Source organism: Triticum dicoccoides, chromosome 2B (genome assembly GCF_002162155.2).
Source record: "Triticum dicoccoides isolate Atlit2015 ecotype Zavitan chromosome 2B, WEW_v2.0, whole genome shotgun sequence".
Taxonomy (NCBI): domain Eukaryota; kingdom Viridiplantae; phylum Streptophyta; class Magnoliopsida; order Poales; family Poaceae; genus Triticum; species Triticum dicoccoides.
Genome location: NC_041383.1, coordinates 213004209 through 213022708, shown reverse-complemented (window position 1 = coordinate 213022708; position 18500 = coordinate 213004209). Strand labels below are relative to the sequence as shown.

General features: G+C 44.5%; 1 protein-coding gene across 2 annotated transcripts in view; it reads right to left on the bottom strand.

Moving 5' to 3' along the window:
- Nucleotides 1–17403: 17403 nt before the first annotated feature.
- LOC119363136 overlaps nucleotides 17404–18500 on the bottom strand; it is a 1755-nt gene continuing 658 nt past the window's right edge. For both annotated transcript variants that reach the window (XM_037628443.1, XM_037628444.1), the window contains one exon: nucleotides 17404–18190. In XM_037628443.1, coding sequence (XP_037484340.1) covers nucleotides 17577–18190 — 614 coding nt within the window. In that variant the 3' untranslated portion in view covers nucleotides 17404–17576. The remainder of the gene's footprint in view (nucleotides 18191–18500) is intronic.

Below are 18500 nucleotides of genomic sequence, written 5' to 3'. Positions count from 1 at the left end.
AAAACGGGAACATTTTATAAATTTTGTGAACAATTTTTCGAAAAATGAACATTTATTGAATTGGTGATTTTTTTGGAAAGCATGAACATTTTGTAAATTTCGCATTTTTATGAATATGTGAACAAAATTGAAAATTGTGAAAGTTTTCTGAATTTGTGAACAAATTTTGAAAACCGGATTTTTTTGATTTTGTGAACATTTATTGAATTTGTGAACAATTTTGGAAACAGGAACATTTTCTAAAATCCCTAGATTTTTTTGAATATGTGAACAAAACTGAAAAAAATTGAAAGTTTTCTGAACTTGAGAACAAATTTTGAAAAAGGGAACATTTTTGGAATTTGTGAACAATTTTTAAAAATGGGAACACTTTTATAAACTCCTGAGCAATCTCTAATCTGTGAACAAAATTTGAAAATGTGAACATTTTTTGAATTCGTGAACAAATTTGGAAACATGAATATTTTTTGAATTTTTAAACAAAATTTGAAAGCAGGAACATACTTCTAAAGAAGCGAACTTTTTTTAGTTTGTGAACAAAATTTAAAAAGACAAACACTTTCTGAAATTTTGAACTTTTTTAAAATAAGCAAACAATTATTGAGATTCTAAACTTTTATGAAATTTCTGAACAAAAATTTGAAAATAGGAACATTTTCTAAAAAATGATGAAAAAAATCTAAAATTTCCCTTTTGAAAAATTCTAAACTATTCCATGAAAATAGGAAAAAAAATCAAAATGTAAAGTGCAAGAAGAAAGGAAATAGAAAAAAACTGAAAAAATATAGAAAAAAAACAAAAAAGGAAAGATTAATCGAAAAGAAAAGCTAAAAAATAAATATAAAAAGAAAACCCGGTCTAGGAACCTTCTGGAAGGTTCCAAAACCGGAAAACCAGGCAAGGAACTTTCATAGAAGGTTCACAAAACCAGTTGTTACGTTAACAGGCCGGCCCATCCTGAGCGCTCGTTGATCGCGCCTGTGCGGAACCCCGACTATTTGTCGCATAGAGCGGCGGTTTTTCCTTATTCTAGGACACAGATTTACGTAGACAGTAAGTAAGATGGGCTGTAATCGCAACGCGTTCTGTGTCTGTGTCCTCATGGGCTTTGTGTAGATCAGCCCAGGCCCAAGGGGTGGCCGTGAAACTGTGCTTTCTTCCGGTCCAACGCCAGGTTTTTTTCGCGTCAGAGAAACGGAGTTGCTCTAAGAGAACACTCTTCATGGAATTATTCAATTTGTCTTTATAATCGTCTTCAAAGACCCAGATTGTCAGCTCCTCCCCGCTCTTCTGTGTGATTATGAAGGACTTGTAGAGCTCATCCTAAAATGCAAGCCGGAATAAATACTTGTAGAAATGGGAAGTGCGGATTTTTGGAAGACGGTCTACAGGAGCCCTTTTTTTCAAAAACTTTAAAAATGATATTTCCACGTATCAATAGAAATAGAAAAATTTGTGAAAACTTATACATATTCGTGAAGGATCTACAAAATTTCGTTAAAAAATACTCCCTCCGCTCGAAAATACATGTCGGGGAAATGGATGTGTGTAGACGTATTTTAGTTCTAAATACATCCATTTTCCTCATTTCTATGACAAGCAATTCCGGACGAAGGGAGTATTATGATTTGCAAGCTGTACAAAAAGAAAACAAAATCCCAGCCAACAACAACAACAACAAAGTTGGCCCATTTTTATGCATTGAAAGGCTAGTTATCGACTAGAGGGGGGTGAATAGGCGATTTTTATGAAAGTCTTCAAAACATGGGAGTTTCAAAGACAAAAAGTATAAATGACACTATTCAAATGCAGCGGAAGGTAGACTACACTAGACAAGCCATAGTCAAGTATTCAATGAAGTGAAAGCACGAAGACTATTAGCAGCTAGGTAGTAAAGATCAGGATGGAAGATAGTATGAAGCCAATTAGGACAAGTAGTCACACAGTGAAGTCAAACAGATAAATCAAGCAGGCAATAACTTCACGAAGACAGACTATAAGTAAAGAGAAGTGAGAGATAAAACTAGTAGCTTCGGGAGGACAAATATTTGTTTGACCAGTTCCAGTTGCTGTGACAAATGTACGTCTGGTTAGGGAGGCTGAGATTTAACTCAGAAGACCGCGTCTTCACCTTATTCCCCTTGAGCTAAGGACACCTAGTCCCCACCGAATCACTCTGGTAAGTCTTCAAGGTAGCCTTCCAAACCTTCACAGACTTCATTCACCGGCAATCCACAATGACTCTTGGATGCTCAGAACGTGACGCCTAACCGGCTGGAGGATTCAAAGTCCTCAAGTGTAACAAGTCTTCAGATCAAGCGGACAGAAATACTTCAGTGATGCCAAACGCTCTTTGGGCTCTGGGTGGTTTGGGCTTTGTCCTCGCAAGGATTCTCTCTTAAATGCTTCAGAGGTGGGTTGCTCTCAAACAACAAAAGCCGTGTACTAACTCTGAGCAGCCACCAATTTATGGTGTAGGGGGTGGGCTATTTATAGCCACTGGGCAACCCGACCTGATTTGTCCGAAATGACCCTGGGTCACTAAGGAGCTGACACGTGTCTCAACGGTCAGATTTCAAACACACGCGGCAGCTTGACTTGGGCTACAAGTAAAGCTGACTCATCGGACTCTGGATAAGATTTGCTCTCATTGTCTTCGCTCGAAGACATAAGATTTGGTTGAGCATCACTTCAGTCACTCTGACTTTGTTCACTTGGACCCCACTTAACAGTGCGGTGGTTCCTATGACTCAACAAAGAAGAAAAGGAAACAACGAAACAACTAAGTCTTCGCGCTCCATAGTCTTCACTCGATGTCTTCTCATGTCATAGTCTTCAACATGAATAGCTTCACAGACCACCATTGTCTTTAATGTCTTCACACATTTTTAGGGGTCATCTCCGGTAGGAAAACCGAATCAATGAGGGACTACTACCTGTGTTATCCTGCAATTCTCACAAACACATTAGTCCCTCAACCAGGTTTGTCGTCAATACTCCAAAACCAACTAGGGGTGGCACTAGATGCACTTACAATCTCCCCCTTTTTGGTGATTGATGACAAACTGGTTGAAGTTTTCAACGGGGATAAAAGCGTGTGGAATTGTAAAGGATTAAGATATTGTCTTCATAGGTGGCAAAAAGGCTCCCCCTGAAGATGTGCATATAAATGTTTTGTGTTGGAATGCAAATGCACATGGCAGGTTGTACTTCTGGAGATCCTCTTCACCGTATGAAGACAATACATCATGCATGAATAGATATACAAGAATAATGACATGCATAATAAAAAATGGACGTCTGCGGAATGACTTTATGAGGGATTTATCATCGCACATGTGGAAGTTATCGTTGCATCACAGAATAGCAAAAAAGGTAGCAGACGACCATCAAGTTTAAGTGTTACAACTCAAAGAACCAAATGTATCAAAAGAAAGAGTTGTAACACAAGGCAAAAGTATAGCAACCACCCATATAGACCCGCTTGAAGACTATCAACATATGCTTCTCCCCCTTTTGTCAGTAAGGACCAAAAAGGTTTGAAGACATAGTTTCTACTCGTTCCCATGAGGAGTAGGTGAGGCAGCAGGGTCGTCGTTGAGAGTTGGTGGTGCAGATGAACTTGGTGCAGTGTCGATACGCGCCAAAGTTGGAGGTGGTGTAGTAGCATCATCGGCGTCATCAAGGACTCTGGCATTAACAGTGGCCAAGGAGGAGGAGTACTCTGAATCTTCAAGGGACGGAGTTCGACACAAGACAGCATTCCTGGGAGGAGTGGTGTCGAACTTGAATCTCTTTGTGAAGCCATCGTCTTGAAGATCAGCTTCAGCACTGAGCAAAGTCAAACTCTTCCAAGATCTCCGACAGGTTTCATGAGTGACAAAGGCATTCTTGGTGGCAAGGTTGCGAATGCGATTGATATCCACCAAGAGGCTTTGCATTTGACGCTTTAGCCAGTAGTGATGCTTGTCGTGTTTCTGATGCAAGGCCACGAGAAGCTCTCGGTCATTGAGCACACGAGATCACTTCCGAGGCCTTGGAGCAATAGTGTTTTCTATGGCTTCAGTCCGTGCACGACGAGTATTGTCGGCCAGCGGATAAACACGAGAAGCAACCTGAACACCTTCAACATGCTGAGATAAACTATGACGATCGACATTGTGAAGATAAATTGCCTCCTTGGCGGGCTCTGGGTAAATGGCTTCGACGGACATATCAACCTCTGGCAGAAATATGAGATGGTTGCGTGCAGAGGGCTGATAGCCAACAACAGAGTGAAGCTTGATCAGTCACATAACCCATGGAGCATGGAATTTCATACCAAATATGTCTGAGCCAGATGCAGGAAATTGGCAAATGAAGAAATCCTGAGCATTGAAGCTGATGCCATTGAGAATGTAGAAGACCAATGTCTTCATTGCGCCTTCGATCTTTGCTGAGGAAGAATGTCCTTTGATGGGTCATAGAGTTCGCCTGATAATGTGATAGATGGTGTGGGGTAGATACTCCAGGTCTTCAACAAAAAATTCCTTAGGATATTCAACATCCTGTGGTAGTGGCTTCATCATACTCAGCATGTGACTCATATTGGGCTCAGGCTTCTAAAAGATGCTTTCCAATGCATTGCGGTGATGCTGACAACCAGGTTCATAGAGTTCACGTGGAGTGGATAGGCCAGTAAGCTCAATGAGGTCAAGAGCTTTGGCTTCATGATGGACATTGCCTGTCATCCACTCAGGGACCCATGTCTTCGGATCCCTGTTGTAGCCACGAATGTGGAGAGTGGCATAGAATTGCAGCAGAAGCTCTTCATCCCAATTCTCCTTATCTGTCACAAACTGGAGAAGGCCTGCATCTCGGAAACAGTCAAGGGCTCCTTCTAAGCAGGGCAGGCCAGCAATGGCTTCAGAATCCAGACGCATATGAGGAAATATGCGCCCTTGATTGTATAGAACACAAGAGTAATAGATGCGCTGCTGATAGCTCCAGAACCGATCAGATGATATTCTTGGCTTGGAATATGGGTTCTTGGCTCTATCGAAGAATGTGTTGTGTGCAATGAAGCCATTGACATTGAATGATCCTGGCGCAGATGCAGTACCTAGAAACCTTGGCAGCCTCGGTTTTGGCTTCTAAACCTGAGGCCTGTGCTCCACATGATAGTCAAACTGAGGTCCGGGAGTAGGCGGAGGAACCAGAATTAGCCATCTGACAGTGACAAGCTCGCCTTGGTAAAATGCTTGCTCAATAGTATGTGGCCTTGGTGGTGGAACAGGAGCAGTGGCATAAGCAAAGGCGTCAAGCTGCACATTTGTTGCAGGTGCATCACTGGCTTCATGCACGGTGTTCATTGCAGGCGCTACATTATCTTCAGCCATGACAACGTCATTGGCTTCAGTAGTGTTGTTGGTGGCCGCCTCAGGATTTTCAACCTCCACTTGAGTAGCTGGAGGGTCGGGCACAGACACATTCTCCTCGAGAACAACTTCTTGGTTGGTAGGGGGTGTAGCAACACGTTCTTCTTCTTGTCTTTCATCGGCTGATGCAGCCGGATTGTCTTCAGCAGCAGTGGCTTCAGACGTGGGAACCGTCACAGAGGGATTTTCTTCAGGGAACACTTGACGTGCCACTCAGCTGGATTGGTTTGAATCTTCTTCTGTGATGGTTGTCATGGAGACTGGTGGCCTTGGGCCTTTGCGAAGCCGTTGGAACACGGGGCGACGCTTTTGGTGAAGGTGTGGTCTCCATGTAATTGTCGTCATTCACCATTGGGATGGTGACTTGCGCTGGTGGAGGATGGGGTGTACTTGCTGAGTCTTGACTTGGAGTTGCTGGTTGGGGGTGATCAGCCCATGAGGCATCCTGAGAGATTGGTGTCAAAGGACGACCAATACTGATGAGTTTGCTGTTCGTGAGAACAGGCGATGATACCGTTGGGCGCTCGATCTGAGGAAGGACTTCATCATCTACGACATTGTCTTGGGGACCAATGTCTTTAGCCGTGATGGGGTTAACGGCTAGAACTTCTTCAGTTTCAGGAGCCTCTGCGGAAGCAGGCTCATGAACTATCAACTGACGCTCTTAGTTTTCAGATGCAGGACGAGCAAAAGCAATAGGCTCGACAACAAGGGGCTCTGTGGGAGAAGCCCGATCTTTCTTCTTGGTCTTTCTTTTCTTGGTGGGTGGTGCATCATCAGTGGTGTTCTTGAGTTTGCGCTTTCTGGCTTCGGCTTTAGCTGCCTTGGTTTTCTTCTGTTCTAAAGCCATTGTGGGGACCTTAGGCTTCGAGCCTGGCATACTGGCAGGGAAGACAATGCGACGTTCTTCCCTCCTTGGAGCTTTAGTTTGGGCCACAATAGGCTTCTTCTTCTTGGCAGCCAGCTTGGGGTTGATGCCAGGACGCCCAAGTGCCTTGCGCTTCTCAGCTTCATTGTAAGCTTGAACACACTTGGCAGCTAGATTCTTCATGCGCTCGCGCGAACCTTTGGCTTCTTCACGTTTCTTGCGAAATGCATCCTTGAGGTCATTCAACATCAGTTTGAATTTCTGAACATCAGCCACGCTGAGCTTGGCCATGTGCTTCTTGAACTGTTCTTTCTCAAAATCAGTTTTGTTCTTCAGTTGAACAATTCGCTGAGCCAGAGCCAGCTCAGGAGCAATGGTGGCTTGGAAAGAGACGCTGATGCCAAATGGGACCTGAAGATCATCAAAGCTGAGATTGGGGTTGTCAAACCACTCATCAATGAAGTTATCCAGAATGTTGACGTCGAAGAGGGGCAGATCATTGAAGATCTCAGCCTCTTGCTTGCTCTTTATCATCTACTCAAGAGCATCATCTCCACACTCATCATCTGATGACAGATCAATGGCTTCAGTTTCGTTCCTCAGAACGGCAACAGGTGTCAGGGCTTGACCAGAACTTTGAACATTTTTCTTCTGTGTCTTCTCTCGCTTCTTGGATATGCGAGAGAGATCTTCAGAATTGTTACTTGGAGTAGGAGGGGCAGTTGCCAATGGCTTCAGTCGAGAAGCTTTTGGTGCAGCAGTAGGTTTGGAAGCCTTAGATTTCTTTTGCTTCTGCGGCTTAGGAGGAGGAGCTGGTGCATCATCAAAGTCAGCATCATCACCAGAGTGATCCACATTTGCTCCTTGGACAGCAATGTGAGTGATGAGGCCTTCGAGGTTGTAGAAGGGGACGATTCTGTTTTCATTGGCTTCACGGGTGCCATCTTCCCGAGGAGCAGATGGGCCTGGGTTGAAGTCAAGTCCATATGCCTTCTTGTTCTTCACAGCAGAGTCTTTCGCGAACTTGAAGTTGCACTTGAACAGATTGTCTTCGCGACACCACAACAGAGATGAAGGGTCAGCGTTCTCTGGCTCTGGTCCACGAACCATGCACGGATAGAAGCCTTGCTCAATAGCTTCAGTCTTGGACCCGGGAGGAAGATTTTTGTACAGTATATCTCCCCAGGGTCGCTTGATGGCATTCTTCTCGGCATACTCTTCAGTGACAAATCTGTACTTGAACCATTCCTCTCCCCAATATCTTTGAATCCATTGGATTCGATTCTTGCGTTCTCCATAGGTTTCCTCTGGGTCTGTCTTGTACAGTTCGTGCAAATCTGGTGGCAAATCCTTGGAAGTATTCCCACGGTGCTGTCTGCCACCCTTTCTAGCTGACTTCTCTGTAGCCATGAAGCTTAACCTGAAAGGCTTCAGAACTTGCAAAGGCTTCCGACGGCTGGTCAGACAAGAACTGGCTTCAGGAGAATTTATGTGACTCTGTAAGAATTCTGCAAACGAATGCAGACTATGAGAACCAAGGGATTCTCCCACAGACATGTACCTGTGATAGCATTAGAGGTGCGAGGGAAGGGGAAGAGGTCATATGCATTCTTAGAAGATTTTGAAGATAAATCAATTTGAAGACATTGACCTCATAACGCGAAGACATTCACTTATTTGATGGGAGTTGGTTCCAGATTTGTACGAATCCAAGAATAAGTACAAGTGAGGAATCTAACTTGTAGAGAAGCATAAGTGAACAGACTAGGCATAGTATGAGATGCAGAAGGAGATAGATTCAATTTTGGAGATCTAGAAACCGCTTTTGGTAAAGAAGGATGAATCTATCAGATCGAAAAGATGGTAAAAAGTGAGATTTAATTACCACACGAAGAACTGCTAGACACAGCAAAGTTGGAGGCTGAGTAGTTCGATCTTCCGTGCCCTAACTTGGCGACGGAAGACACCTATGGCGACGGCGGAGAGGACGAGGTCCGCGGCCGGCGTGAGGACGGTGTCAGAGAAGCCGCGGCAGCTAAGCGCTTCGTCACCGGCGTCGTCGAGAGCTAGCGGTGGCGCTAGGGTTCGCGAGAGGTGGCGAGGTGGAAGAAAGATTTTTGACCGTGATGTGATGGGTGTCTATAAGGAAAGGGACGGCACAACGCAATTACGCAGGTGCCCCTAGCGGTTCACATCTGAAGGGCACGTGGCAAGCATGCAACACCTTGGAAGTTGTTCCATGTTCCCACGCACGCCTGGATTGTCGGGGTGGTCGTTTCGAATTCTCCGGCCTTCAGGCAATAAGGATATAGCATTAAAAACAGATATAAATGTTTGTCATATTGACTTCAGCTGACAAGGTCTCAGTGAAGACAATCGACAGTTTTCAATAGAATGCATATGATTTGGACAGATAGAGTTGAGGTAGAAGCATAGATAGGTTAGGGTCCGATCACATTCACTTAGACCGAAAGATTCAGCACGAAATCATAGCTATAAGTGAATGTTGTAGAGGACAGAACACAAATATATATGAATACTAGTATAAGACCAAATCAACAAGATGAATATAAACTTGAATATAAGTCAAGGATGAAGATAAATCAAATTCGAAGACCTTGCAGATGTAACGCCAAGGGAAACACTTCAAACAAAAGTTTGGTGGTGGCGTTACCCACCATATAGGAAGTATTAGACCCAGACACGGCGCAGAATTATCGTGGCGCTCTGAAGTCAAATTCCGCATTAATGTATTCACACTTAGAGTGTATGTCTTCATTAATTGAAGATATACATTACTTCGTGTGTTGCACATCTAAGTCATCAAAATGCATAAGTGTTAGGATGTGTGCCCAATCACAGGACATTTGAGGATTCCAAGATATTTAGCTCACACGCAACTTGCAAAACCTTTTCTTATCCAAGGGCTTTGTGAAGATATCAGCCAATTGCTCTTCAGTGTTGACGTGAATGATATCAATATCTTCCTTCATAACATGATCTCTGAGAAAGTGATGACGAATTTTAATGTGCTTTGTCTTCGAGTGCTGAACTGGGTTGTTGGCAATCTTATTGTCGCAGTAGAGTGGAACATTCTTCAGGTGGATACCATAGTCCTTAAGAGTTTGCTTCATCCAGAGAAGCTGAGCACAGCAAGATCCAGCAGCAATGTATTCGGATTCATCACTGGATAGAGATACACAGTTCTGCTTCTTTGAAGACCAATAGACAAGAGATCGTCCCAGAAAGTGACATGTACCAGATGTGGACTTGTGATTAACCTTGTCACCAGCATAATCAGCATCTGAGAATCCAACTAGGTCAAACTCTGAGCCCTTTGGATACCATAATCCTAGTGTTGGGGTGTAAGCCAAATATCAAAGTATTCGCTTCATAGCTAAGTGATGCGATTCCTTTGGTGCCGCTTGGAATCGGGCACACATGCAAACATTAAGCATTATATCTGGCCTAGATACACATAAATAAAGCAAAGAACCAATCATGGAGCGGTATACCTTTTGATCAAACTCTTTACCATTGGCGTCGGGACCCAGATGACTTTTAGTTGGCATTAGCATCGTGTATCCTTTGCAATCTTGCATTCCAAACTTCTACACGCAATCTTTGAGGTATTTTTCTTGAGATATGAAGATGCCGTTGCGTTGCTAACGGATTTGGAGACCCAGGAAGAACTTCAGCTCGCCCATCATGGACATCTGATATTACTCTTGCATCATGTGACCAAACTCATCACTGTATTTCCTGTTGGTGCAGCCGAAGATAATATCATCCACATAGATTTGGCACACAAAAAGTTCACCATCATATGTCTTCCTGAAGAGTGTAGGATCTAGTGAACCAGGTTTGAAGCCTTTGCTCTTCAGGAAGTCCTTGAGCGTGTCATACCAAGCACGAGGGGCTTGTTTGAGGCCATACAGTGCCTTGTTGAGCTTGTATACCATATCAGGATGTTTTGGATCTTCAAAGCCAGGAGGTTGTGCGACATATACTTCTTCTTCTATTTTTCCATTGAGAAAAGCACTCTTCACATCCATTTGATACAGAAGGATGTTGTGATGATTTGCATAGGCTAGCAGTATGTGAATGGCTTCAAGCCTTGCCACCGGAGCAAATGTTTCATCGAAGTCAATTCCTTCCACTTGACTGTAACCTTGTGTAACGAGACAACCCTTATTTCTGATGACTTGTCCATGCTCATCTTGCTTGTTGCGATATATCCATTTGGTGCCAATGATATTGTGCTTCCGAGGATCAGGACGCTTAACCAATTCCCACACATTATTCAGCTCGAACTGTTGAAGCTCTTCTTGCATAGCTTGAATCCATTCAGGTTCCATGAAGGCTTCATCGACTTTCTTTGGTTCTGAGATTGAGACGAATGCAAAATGCCCACAGAAGTAAGTTAGCCGTGTTGCTCTTTAAGTAGCTCTTGAACGAGTGAGTGGACCAGGTGCATTCACGTTGTCAATTATCTTCTCAATCTGAACTTCATTTGCAACACGAGGATGAACAGGACAAAGATTTTGCTCTTGCTGATCAATGTCATCATTTGGGGGATTGTCTTCAGGCTGAGCATTGTCTTCAGGTTGATTAGGTGCAGAAATGATAGGCTCTTCTTCAGTCTGATTCTCAGATGGTATGATCTCTCCAATTCCCATCTGCTTGATTGATTCACTTGGAGGTACTTCATCTAGCACATTTGGCAGGTGCTCTCTTTGCGAGCCGTTAGTCTCATCGAACCACACATCCACAGTTTCAACCACTTTGTAGTAAAAGAGGTTGAAGACTCTGTAGGAGTGCGAATCCTTTCCGTAACCAAGCATAAAACCTTCATGTGCTTTCGGTGCAAATTTTGAAGTGTGATGTGGATCCTTGATCCAGCACCTAGCATCAAATACTCTGAAGTAGCTTACATTTGGCTTCTTACCAGTCAGGAGTTCATAGGATGTTTTCTTCATAAGCTTGTGAAGATAAACACGGTTGATGATGTGGCATGCAGTGTCAATGGCTTCAGGCCAGAACTTCCATTGAGTCTTGTACTCATCAAGCATCGTTCCGGCCATCTCAATAAGAGTTATGTTCTTGCGCTCCGTGATGCCATTCTGCTGACGTGTGTAAGGAGCAGAGAACTCATGAGTAATACCCAAAGTATCCAGATAAAGGTCGAGGCCGGTGTTCTTAAAGTCAGTGTCGTTGTCGCTTCTGACGTGCTTGATCTTGACGCCATAGTTTGTCATGGCACGATTGGCAAAGCGTCTGAAGACATCCTGCACTTCAGTCTTGTAGAGGATTATATGCACCCAAGTATATCTACAGTAATCATCAACAATGACAAAGCCATAGAGGCAAGCAGTAGCATTGAGAGTAGAGTAGTGAGTAGGGCCAAATAAGTCCATGTGTAGCAGCTCGAAGGGTTGAGATGTAGTGATGATTGTCTTCGAGGGATGCTTGGCCCTGGTCATCTTTCCAGCTTTGCAGGCACCACACAAATGATCCTTCTTGAACTTGATGCCTTCGATGCCCACGACATGCTTCTTCTTAGCGAGAGTGTGCAAGTTCCTCATGCCAGCATGTCCTAGCCTTCGATGCCAAAGCCAGCACTATGAAGCTTTTGCTAGAAGACATACGGCCATCTATGGTCCTGCTGAGAAATCTACCATATACAGATCATCTTTTCGATACCCTTCAAAGACTAGAGACTTGTCAGATTCCATTAGCACAAGGCATCAATATTTTCCAAATAGCACAATCATGTTTAAGTCACAAAGCATTGAGACAGACATTAAGTTGAAACCAAGGGATTCAACAAGCATCACTTTATCCATGTGCTGATCCCTTGATATTGTAACTCTACCTAGACCCAATATCTTGCTTTTACCAGTGTCAGCAAATGTGATGTGACTCTTGTCTGATGGACGTAGCTTTGAATCCATCAGAAGACTTCGATCGCCAGTCATGTGGTTAGTGCATCCACTATCCATAATCCATTCTGAAGCACGAGGTGTCATAGCCTACAGTGCAGTTTGGGGGATAGGCTTCACCAAGCGAGTTGTGAAGCATAAACATTTGACGAACAAGTGGAACATGGAAATTCAGATCTTGGTTAGGATAGATATGATGAGTGTCAAGGAATCCCGGAAGGGAATACAAAGTAAGACCATTTGGGCATTTTATCTTGCGCCCCACAAGATGTTTAAGGTCCCCAACATTAGTTTTGGACGCCTTTGATTTCCGGCTGGAGACCTTTCCCTGCAAAAAAGAGTTAAGTTTTCTTAACCACCCACATTTTTAGGGGTGGCTTAGAAGCAATGAGTCTAAGTGCAGCATCTGAGAACTCCGGCTTTGGAGCCCTAGTAAATAGCCTTGCATGAGGTGAATAATATTCATAGGAATAAGCAGAAAAGTTCTTAGTTCTATGAACATAGCGGTTCGAGGAAGCACACTCATATTCATGGGTCTGAGTATGATTTCCCTGCAAAACATTGACATTAGGGTGACTCAGATGAGTCCTCAGTCTGTATGAAGCTTTAGGACCATATGAATCCTTTGGTATGGGGTTTGTCTTCTTCTCAGGTGGTGTCAAAATGACATTCACCGGAAGATTCTCAAGACAACTTTTGGGTACCCATGTCTTCTTCGTAGGTGGCCCATTCCTGCAGTTAGTACCAATATACCTGGCAAATACTTCGCCATTCTGTTTCTTAAACAATTTATAGTTTGCATCAAAGGATTCATCAATGATAATAGGGTTAGAACAAGTGAAACCAGATAAGGTGGATGGATCTACTGAAGGTTCCTTTGTAGCAACCCATGTGGTTTTGGGGTACCGCTCAGGCTTCCAGTATGACCCATCAACATTCATTTTCCTCTCGAACCCAACACCCTCTTTCCTAGGGTTTCGGTTCAGAATCTGCTTTTTGAGGACATCACATAATGTCTGATGCCCTTTGAGACTTTTGTACATCCCTGTCTTAAGCAGTGTCTTCAACCTGGCATTCTCATCAGCAATAGTAGTGGTATCCTCAGCAGAGGGGTTAGTTACCACATCAGCAGTTGAAGATATTGCAACAGTAGTAGCAGTAGAACATTCAACAACAGAGGCAGCGTTGTCACGCTCAATGCATTTTAGACATGGTGGTTCAAATCCTTCCTGAGCGGGACTGATCTGTTGAGCGCAAAGTGACTCGTTCTCCTTTTGAAGATCTTCATGAGATGATCTCAATTTCTCAAGTTCCTGCTTCCTTTGAAGATAATCATAGAAAAGCTTTTCATGAGAAGTTGAGAGCGATTCATGTCGACCTTCAAGTTACTGGTACTTAACATGAAGATTTTTGATGTCTTTAATTAAGGACCGAGACTTGGTCATTTCAGCGTCCAACAGGTCATCGCTTTTGTCTAACAGTTTTTGAGTATGTTCCATAGCTTTCTGTTGTTTAGTTGCAATTTTAGCAAGTGTTTTGTAGCTAGGTTTGGATTCACCATCAGAGTCATCTTCACTTGATGTTTGAAAGTAAGCATCGCGTGATTTTACCTTGGCACCATGTGCCATGAAGCAGTAGGTGGGAGCCGAGTCATCCTTGTCATTATCATCAGCATTGGTGACGGAGCCATTGTCTTCAGTGTTGAAGATGGACTTGGCGACGTAGGCTGTAGCTAGAGCCAGACTCGCAACACCAGAGTCGGACTCCTCCTCAGACTCCACCTCTGCCTCCTCAGAAGCAGACTCCTCCTCTGAATCCATTTCCTTGCCAACAAAAGCACGAGCCTTGCCAGATGAGCTCTTCTTGTGTGATGAAGACTTGGAAGAAGACTTTGAGGATTTCTTTTGTTGTTGTCATCAAAATCATATTCTTTGCTCTTCTTCTTCTTCTTCTTCTTCTCATTGTCCCACTGTGGACACTCAGAGATGTAGTGACCAGGTTTCTTGCACTTGTGGCAGGTTCTCTTCTTGTGGTCATCGGTAGAAGCTTCATCATTCCTTGAGCTGGATCGTGAAGACTTTCTGAAGCCTTTCTTCTTGGTGAATTTCTGGAACTTCTTCATAAGCATAGAAAGCTCCTTTCCAATGTCTTCAGGATCACCAGAACTGCAGTCAGATTCTTCTTCAGATGAGGAAGCAGCAACATTTGCCTTCAAAGCGCGAGTTCGCCATAGTTGGGGCCATAGATATCTCGTTTCTTAGATAGCTGGTACTCATGTGTGTTGAGCCTCTCAAGTATGTCAAAGGGATCGAGAGTCTTGAAGTCAGGGCGTTCTTGTATCATCAGGGCTAAGGTGTCAAATGAGCTGTCAAGAGATCTCAGTAGTGTCTTCACTATTTCATGCTTCGTAATCTCAGTGGCACCGAGTGCTTCGAGCTCATTTGTAATATCAGTGAGGCGATCAAATGTGAGCTGGATGTTCTCATTGTTATGTCTCTTGAACGGTTAAAGAGGTTGCGGATAGTATTGATTCGTTGATCTCGCTGAGTTGAGACGCCTTCATTGACCTTGGAGAGCCAGTCCCAGACTAGTTTTGATGTTTCCAGAGCACTCACACGGCCATACTGTCCTTTGGTCAGATGACCACAGATGATGTTCTTGGCGGTAGTCCAGTTGAACGAACTTCTTGACACCAGCTGGGGTGACACCTTCACCAGTCTTGGGAACGACGTTCTTGACGACATACCATAGATCGACATCAATGGCTTCAAGATGCATGCGCATTCTATTCTTCTAGTAGGGATATTCAGTGTCATCGAAGATGGGGCACGCAGCGGAGACTTTGACTATCCCTGTAGTCGACATAGCTAAAACTCCAGGTGGTTAAACCGAATCACACAAAACAAGGGAGTATCTTGCTCTGATACGAATTGAAAGGGCTAGTTATCGACTAGAAGAGGGTGAATAGGCGATTTTTATGAAAGTATTCAAAACATGGGAGTTTCGAAGACAAATAATACAAATGACACTATTCAAATGCAGCGGAAGGTAGACTACACTAGACAAGCCATAGTCAAGTATTCAATGAAGTGAAAGCATGAAGACTATTAGCAGCTAGGTAGTAAAGATCAGGATGGAAGATAGTATGAAGCCAATTAGGACAAGTAGTCACACAGTAAAGTCAAACAGATAAATCAAGCAGGCAATAACTTCACGAAGATAGACTGTAAGTAAAGAGAAGTGAGAGATAGAACCAGTAGCTTCGGGAGGACAGAGATTTGTTTGACCAGTTCCAGTTGCTGTGAAACTGTACGTCTGGTTAGGGAGGCTGAGATTCAACTCAGAAGAACGCTTCTTCACCTTATTCCCCTTGAGCTAAGGACACCTAGTCCCCGCCCAATCACTCTGGTAAGTCTTCAAGGTAGACTTTCAAACATTCACAGTCGTTCACCGACAATCCACAATGACTCTTGGATGCTTAGAACATGACGCCTAACCGGCTGGAGGATTCACAGTCCTCAAGTGTAACAAGTCTTCAGATCAAGCGGATAGAAAGACTTCAGTGATGCCAAACGCTCTTTGGGCTCTGGGTGGTTTAGGCTTTGTCCTCGCAAAGATTCTTTCTCAAATGCTTCGGAGGTGGGTTGCTCTCAAACGACAAAAGCTGTGTACTAACTCTGAGCAGCCACCAATTTATGGTGTAGGGGGTGGGTATTTATAGCCACTGGGCAACCCAACCTAATTTGTCTGAAATGACCCTGGGTCACTAAGGAACTGACATGTGTCTCATCGGTCAGATTTCAAACACACGCGACAGCTTGACTTGGGCTACAAGTAAAGCTGACTCATCCGACTCTGGATAAGATTTGCTCTCATTGTCTTCGCTCGAAGACATAGGATTTGGTTGAGCATCACTTCAGTCACTCTGACTTTATTCACTTGGACCCCACTTAACAGTGCGGTGGTTCGTATGACTCAACAAAGAAGAAAAGGAAACAACGAAACAACTAAGTCTTTGCGCTCCATAGCCTTCACTCGATGTCTTCTCATGTCGTAGTCTTCAACATGAATAGCTTCACAGACCACCATTGTCTTCAATGTCTTCACACATTTTTAGGGGTCATCTCCGGTAGGAAAACCGAATCAATGAGGGACTACTACCTATGTTATCCTGCAATTCTCAAAAACACATTAGTCCCTCAACCAGGTTTGTCGTCAATACTCCAAAACCAACTAGGGGTGGCACTAGATGCACTTACATGTATGTAGTTGTCTTTTTGTCTACCCCACGAATGAAATATATTGTTATGAAACTTATTCTCAAACGTGATATACATGTATTTTAGTATGTATAATTATTTTTCAAAAAATATATTTTTGAGGATTTTCTCAAAATAATTTTGCGCAATGAAAATATGATTTTAGAAACAGGCTCCCTAGAGCTCGCCCTCTATTGATCATTTCGAAGTGGATATTTTTGGTTATCCAACAACGGTGATCAAATTTATTTGCCGTCGTGCTCCCACCATTCCGGCCCGTTCCATCGTCCCGACAACGGACCCGGGGGAGGCCGCCTGCAAGGTCCAGTCCACGCAACACAACAACCAAGGAGTCAAGCCAAAAAAACATGGCGGCGGACGGTCAGTGTGGGCCTCCTAAGCTAAAGCACAATGCCGCGCCGCCCGAGCAATCACAGGCCTTATGAACCAACGATCGCGAGCCACCGCCTCCGATGTTTTTGTGCTCTTTGATACTCCCTCTGTCTGAAAATGCTTGTTGAACTAATAATCTAGATGTATTTTAGTTATAAATACATCAATTTTTATCATTTTTTGACAAGTACTTTCGGATGGAGGGAGTACTATGGAACACGTGATCAACTGATGGAGGACGAGACATGGTTGAAGATCCTGGCGTTCCAAGTTGACCACCTCACAAACTGAACCAATCAGCCAATTTGCCTGCGTTCAAGATGACATGCCGCCTCAGTCTTTTGAAGGTGCTCATAGGAAAAAGGGAGTGTGTGCGTTCATAAGGGTGAGTGTATGCGCGTATGTATGAGCGCTTGCGTCTTTACTAATGTTAAAAAAAATCATTTTGCCTGCGTTGTTGCCTCAGTCGTCAAGAATAAATCATGGCCCTAAATTATCAGATTCTGTAACCGAATACGCGCACGAGAAAACAACGAATCGGATTATCAATTATGTAACCAAATACGCAGCTATATTGCCCCCAAACCAGTTCCAAACTCCACACTAGTAGCACTAGTACTGTTTATCAACACCCAACCATCCAACGATGAACCAAGGAAGAAGAACCATGTCATTTCCAGCAGCACACAGATCATCATCAGATCCTGCGAACCGACGACTGCGCGCCGACCCTCCTGCCCTTGGCCGCGGAGGGCTTGGCGGCAGTGGCGCAGGACGACGCGGCGGAGGGCTTTTTCATCTCCTTGCTGCTCCTCAGGGAGGACCTCATGGCGCTCAGGCCGCCGCCGGCCCTGTGGCTCTGCGAGAACTCTGCTGTCGCTGCCGGCATCGACCTCCTCACCGCGGACTCGGGGGCCGCGGCCTTCTTGGCGCCCCGCCGCTTGGACAGCTCCACGGCCACGCAAGGGTCCTCGGCCATGGCCCCCGCCTCCTCCTCGCCGGCGGCGTACCAGCCGTGCTTGCGCTTGAGCCGCTCGTTGCGCCGCGCGGAGTAGAGGTCGTAGAGCCTGCCCCTCTCGAACAGCGGGCTGGTCGGCGCCACCGCCGCTGTCCAGTCGTCCGTGCTCGTGTCGGCGAGGTTGAAAGGCGCCGCCTCCTCGTCGTCGTCGTTGAAGCAGAGGTTCTCCTTCCCCGCAGCTCTTGCCGCAACAGTGAAGTCCGGCTTGGGGCGCGGGCTGGTCTCGAGGTAGGACGGCGGCGGCAGAGCGCAGATGGACGAGCGCATCGAAGTCTGGGCTTTCTTGCTAAATCCTGCGCAACGGACGGGACAGTACAACGAGAACAAATCTGTGAGAATTCAAAAGTTAACAATTCTATTCTACGATTGTGCAAAAGAAGAATCGAATCGTGCTTTTATCATCATCAGAGAAACAGAACTGGTTGCAGAACCAGGGAGGATTTTTGAATAGATCTGGGAAGGAAACAATCTGGTTTCTGATGGAGACCGTAAATGAAACTAAACAAAACAACAGGATCTTGAGGCATCGAACAACAGGATCGAAACGCGAACAGAAGGAACTCCACCAAAGAAAGATCCAGAGGACGGAGCAAAACCAAAAAA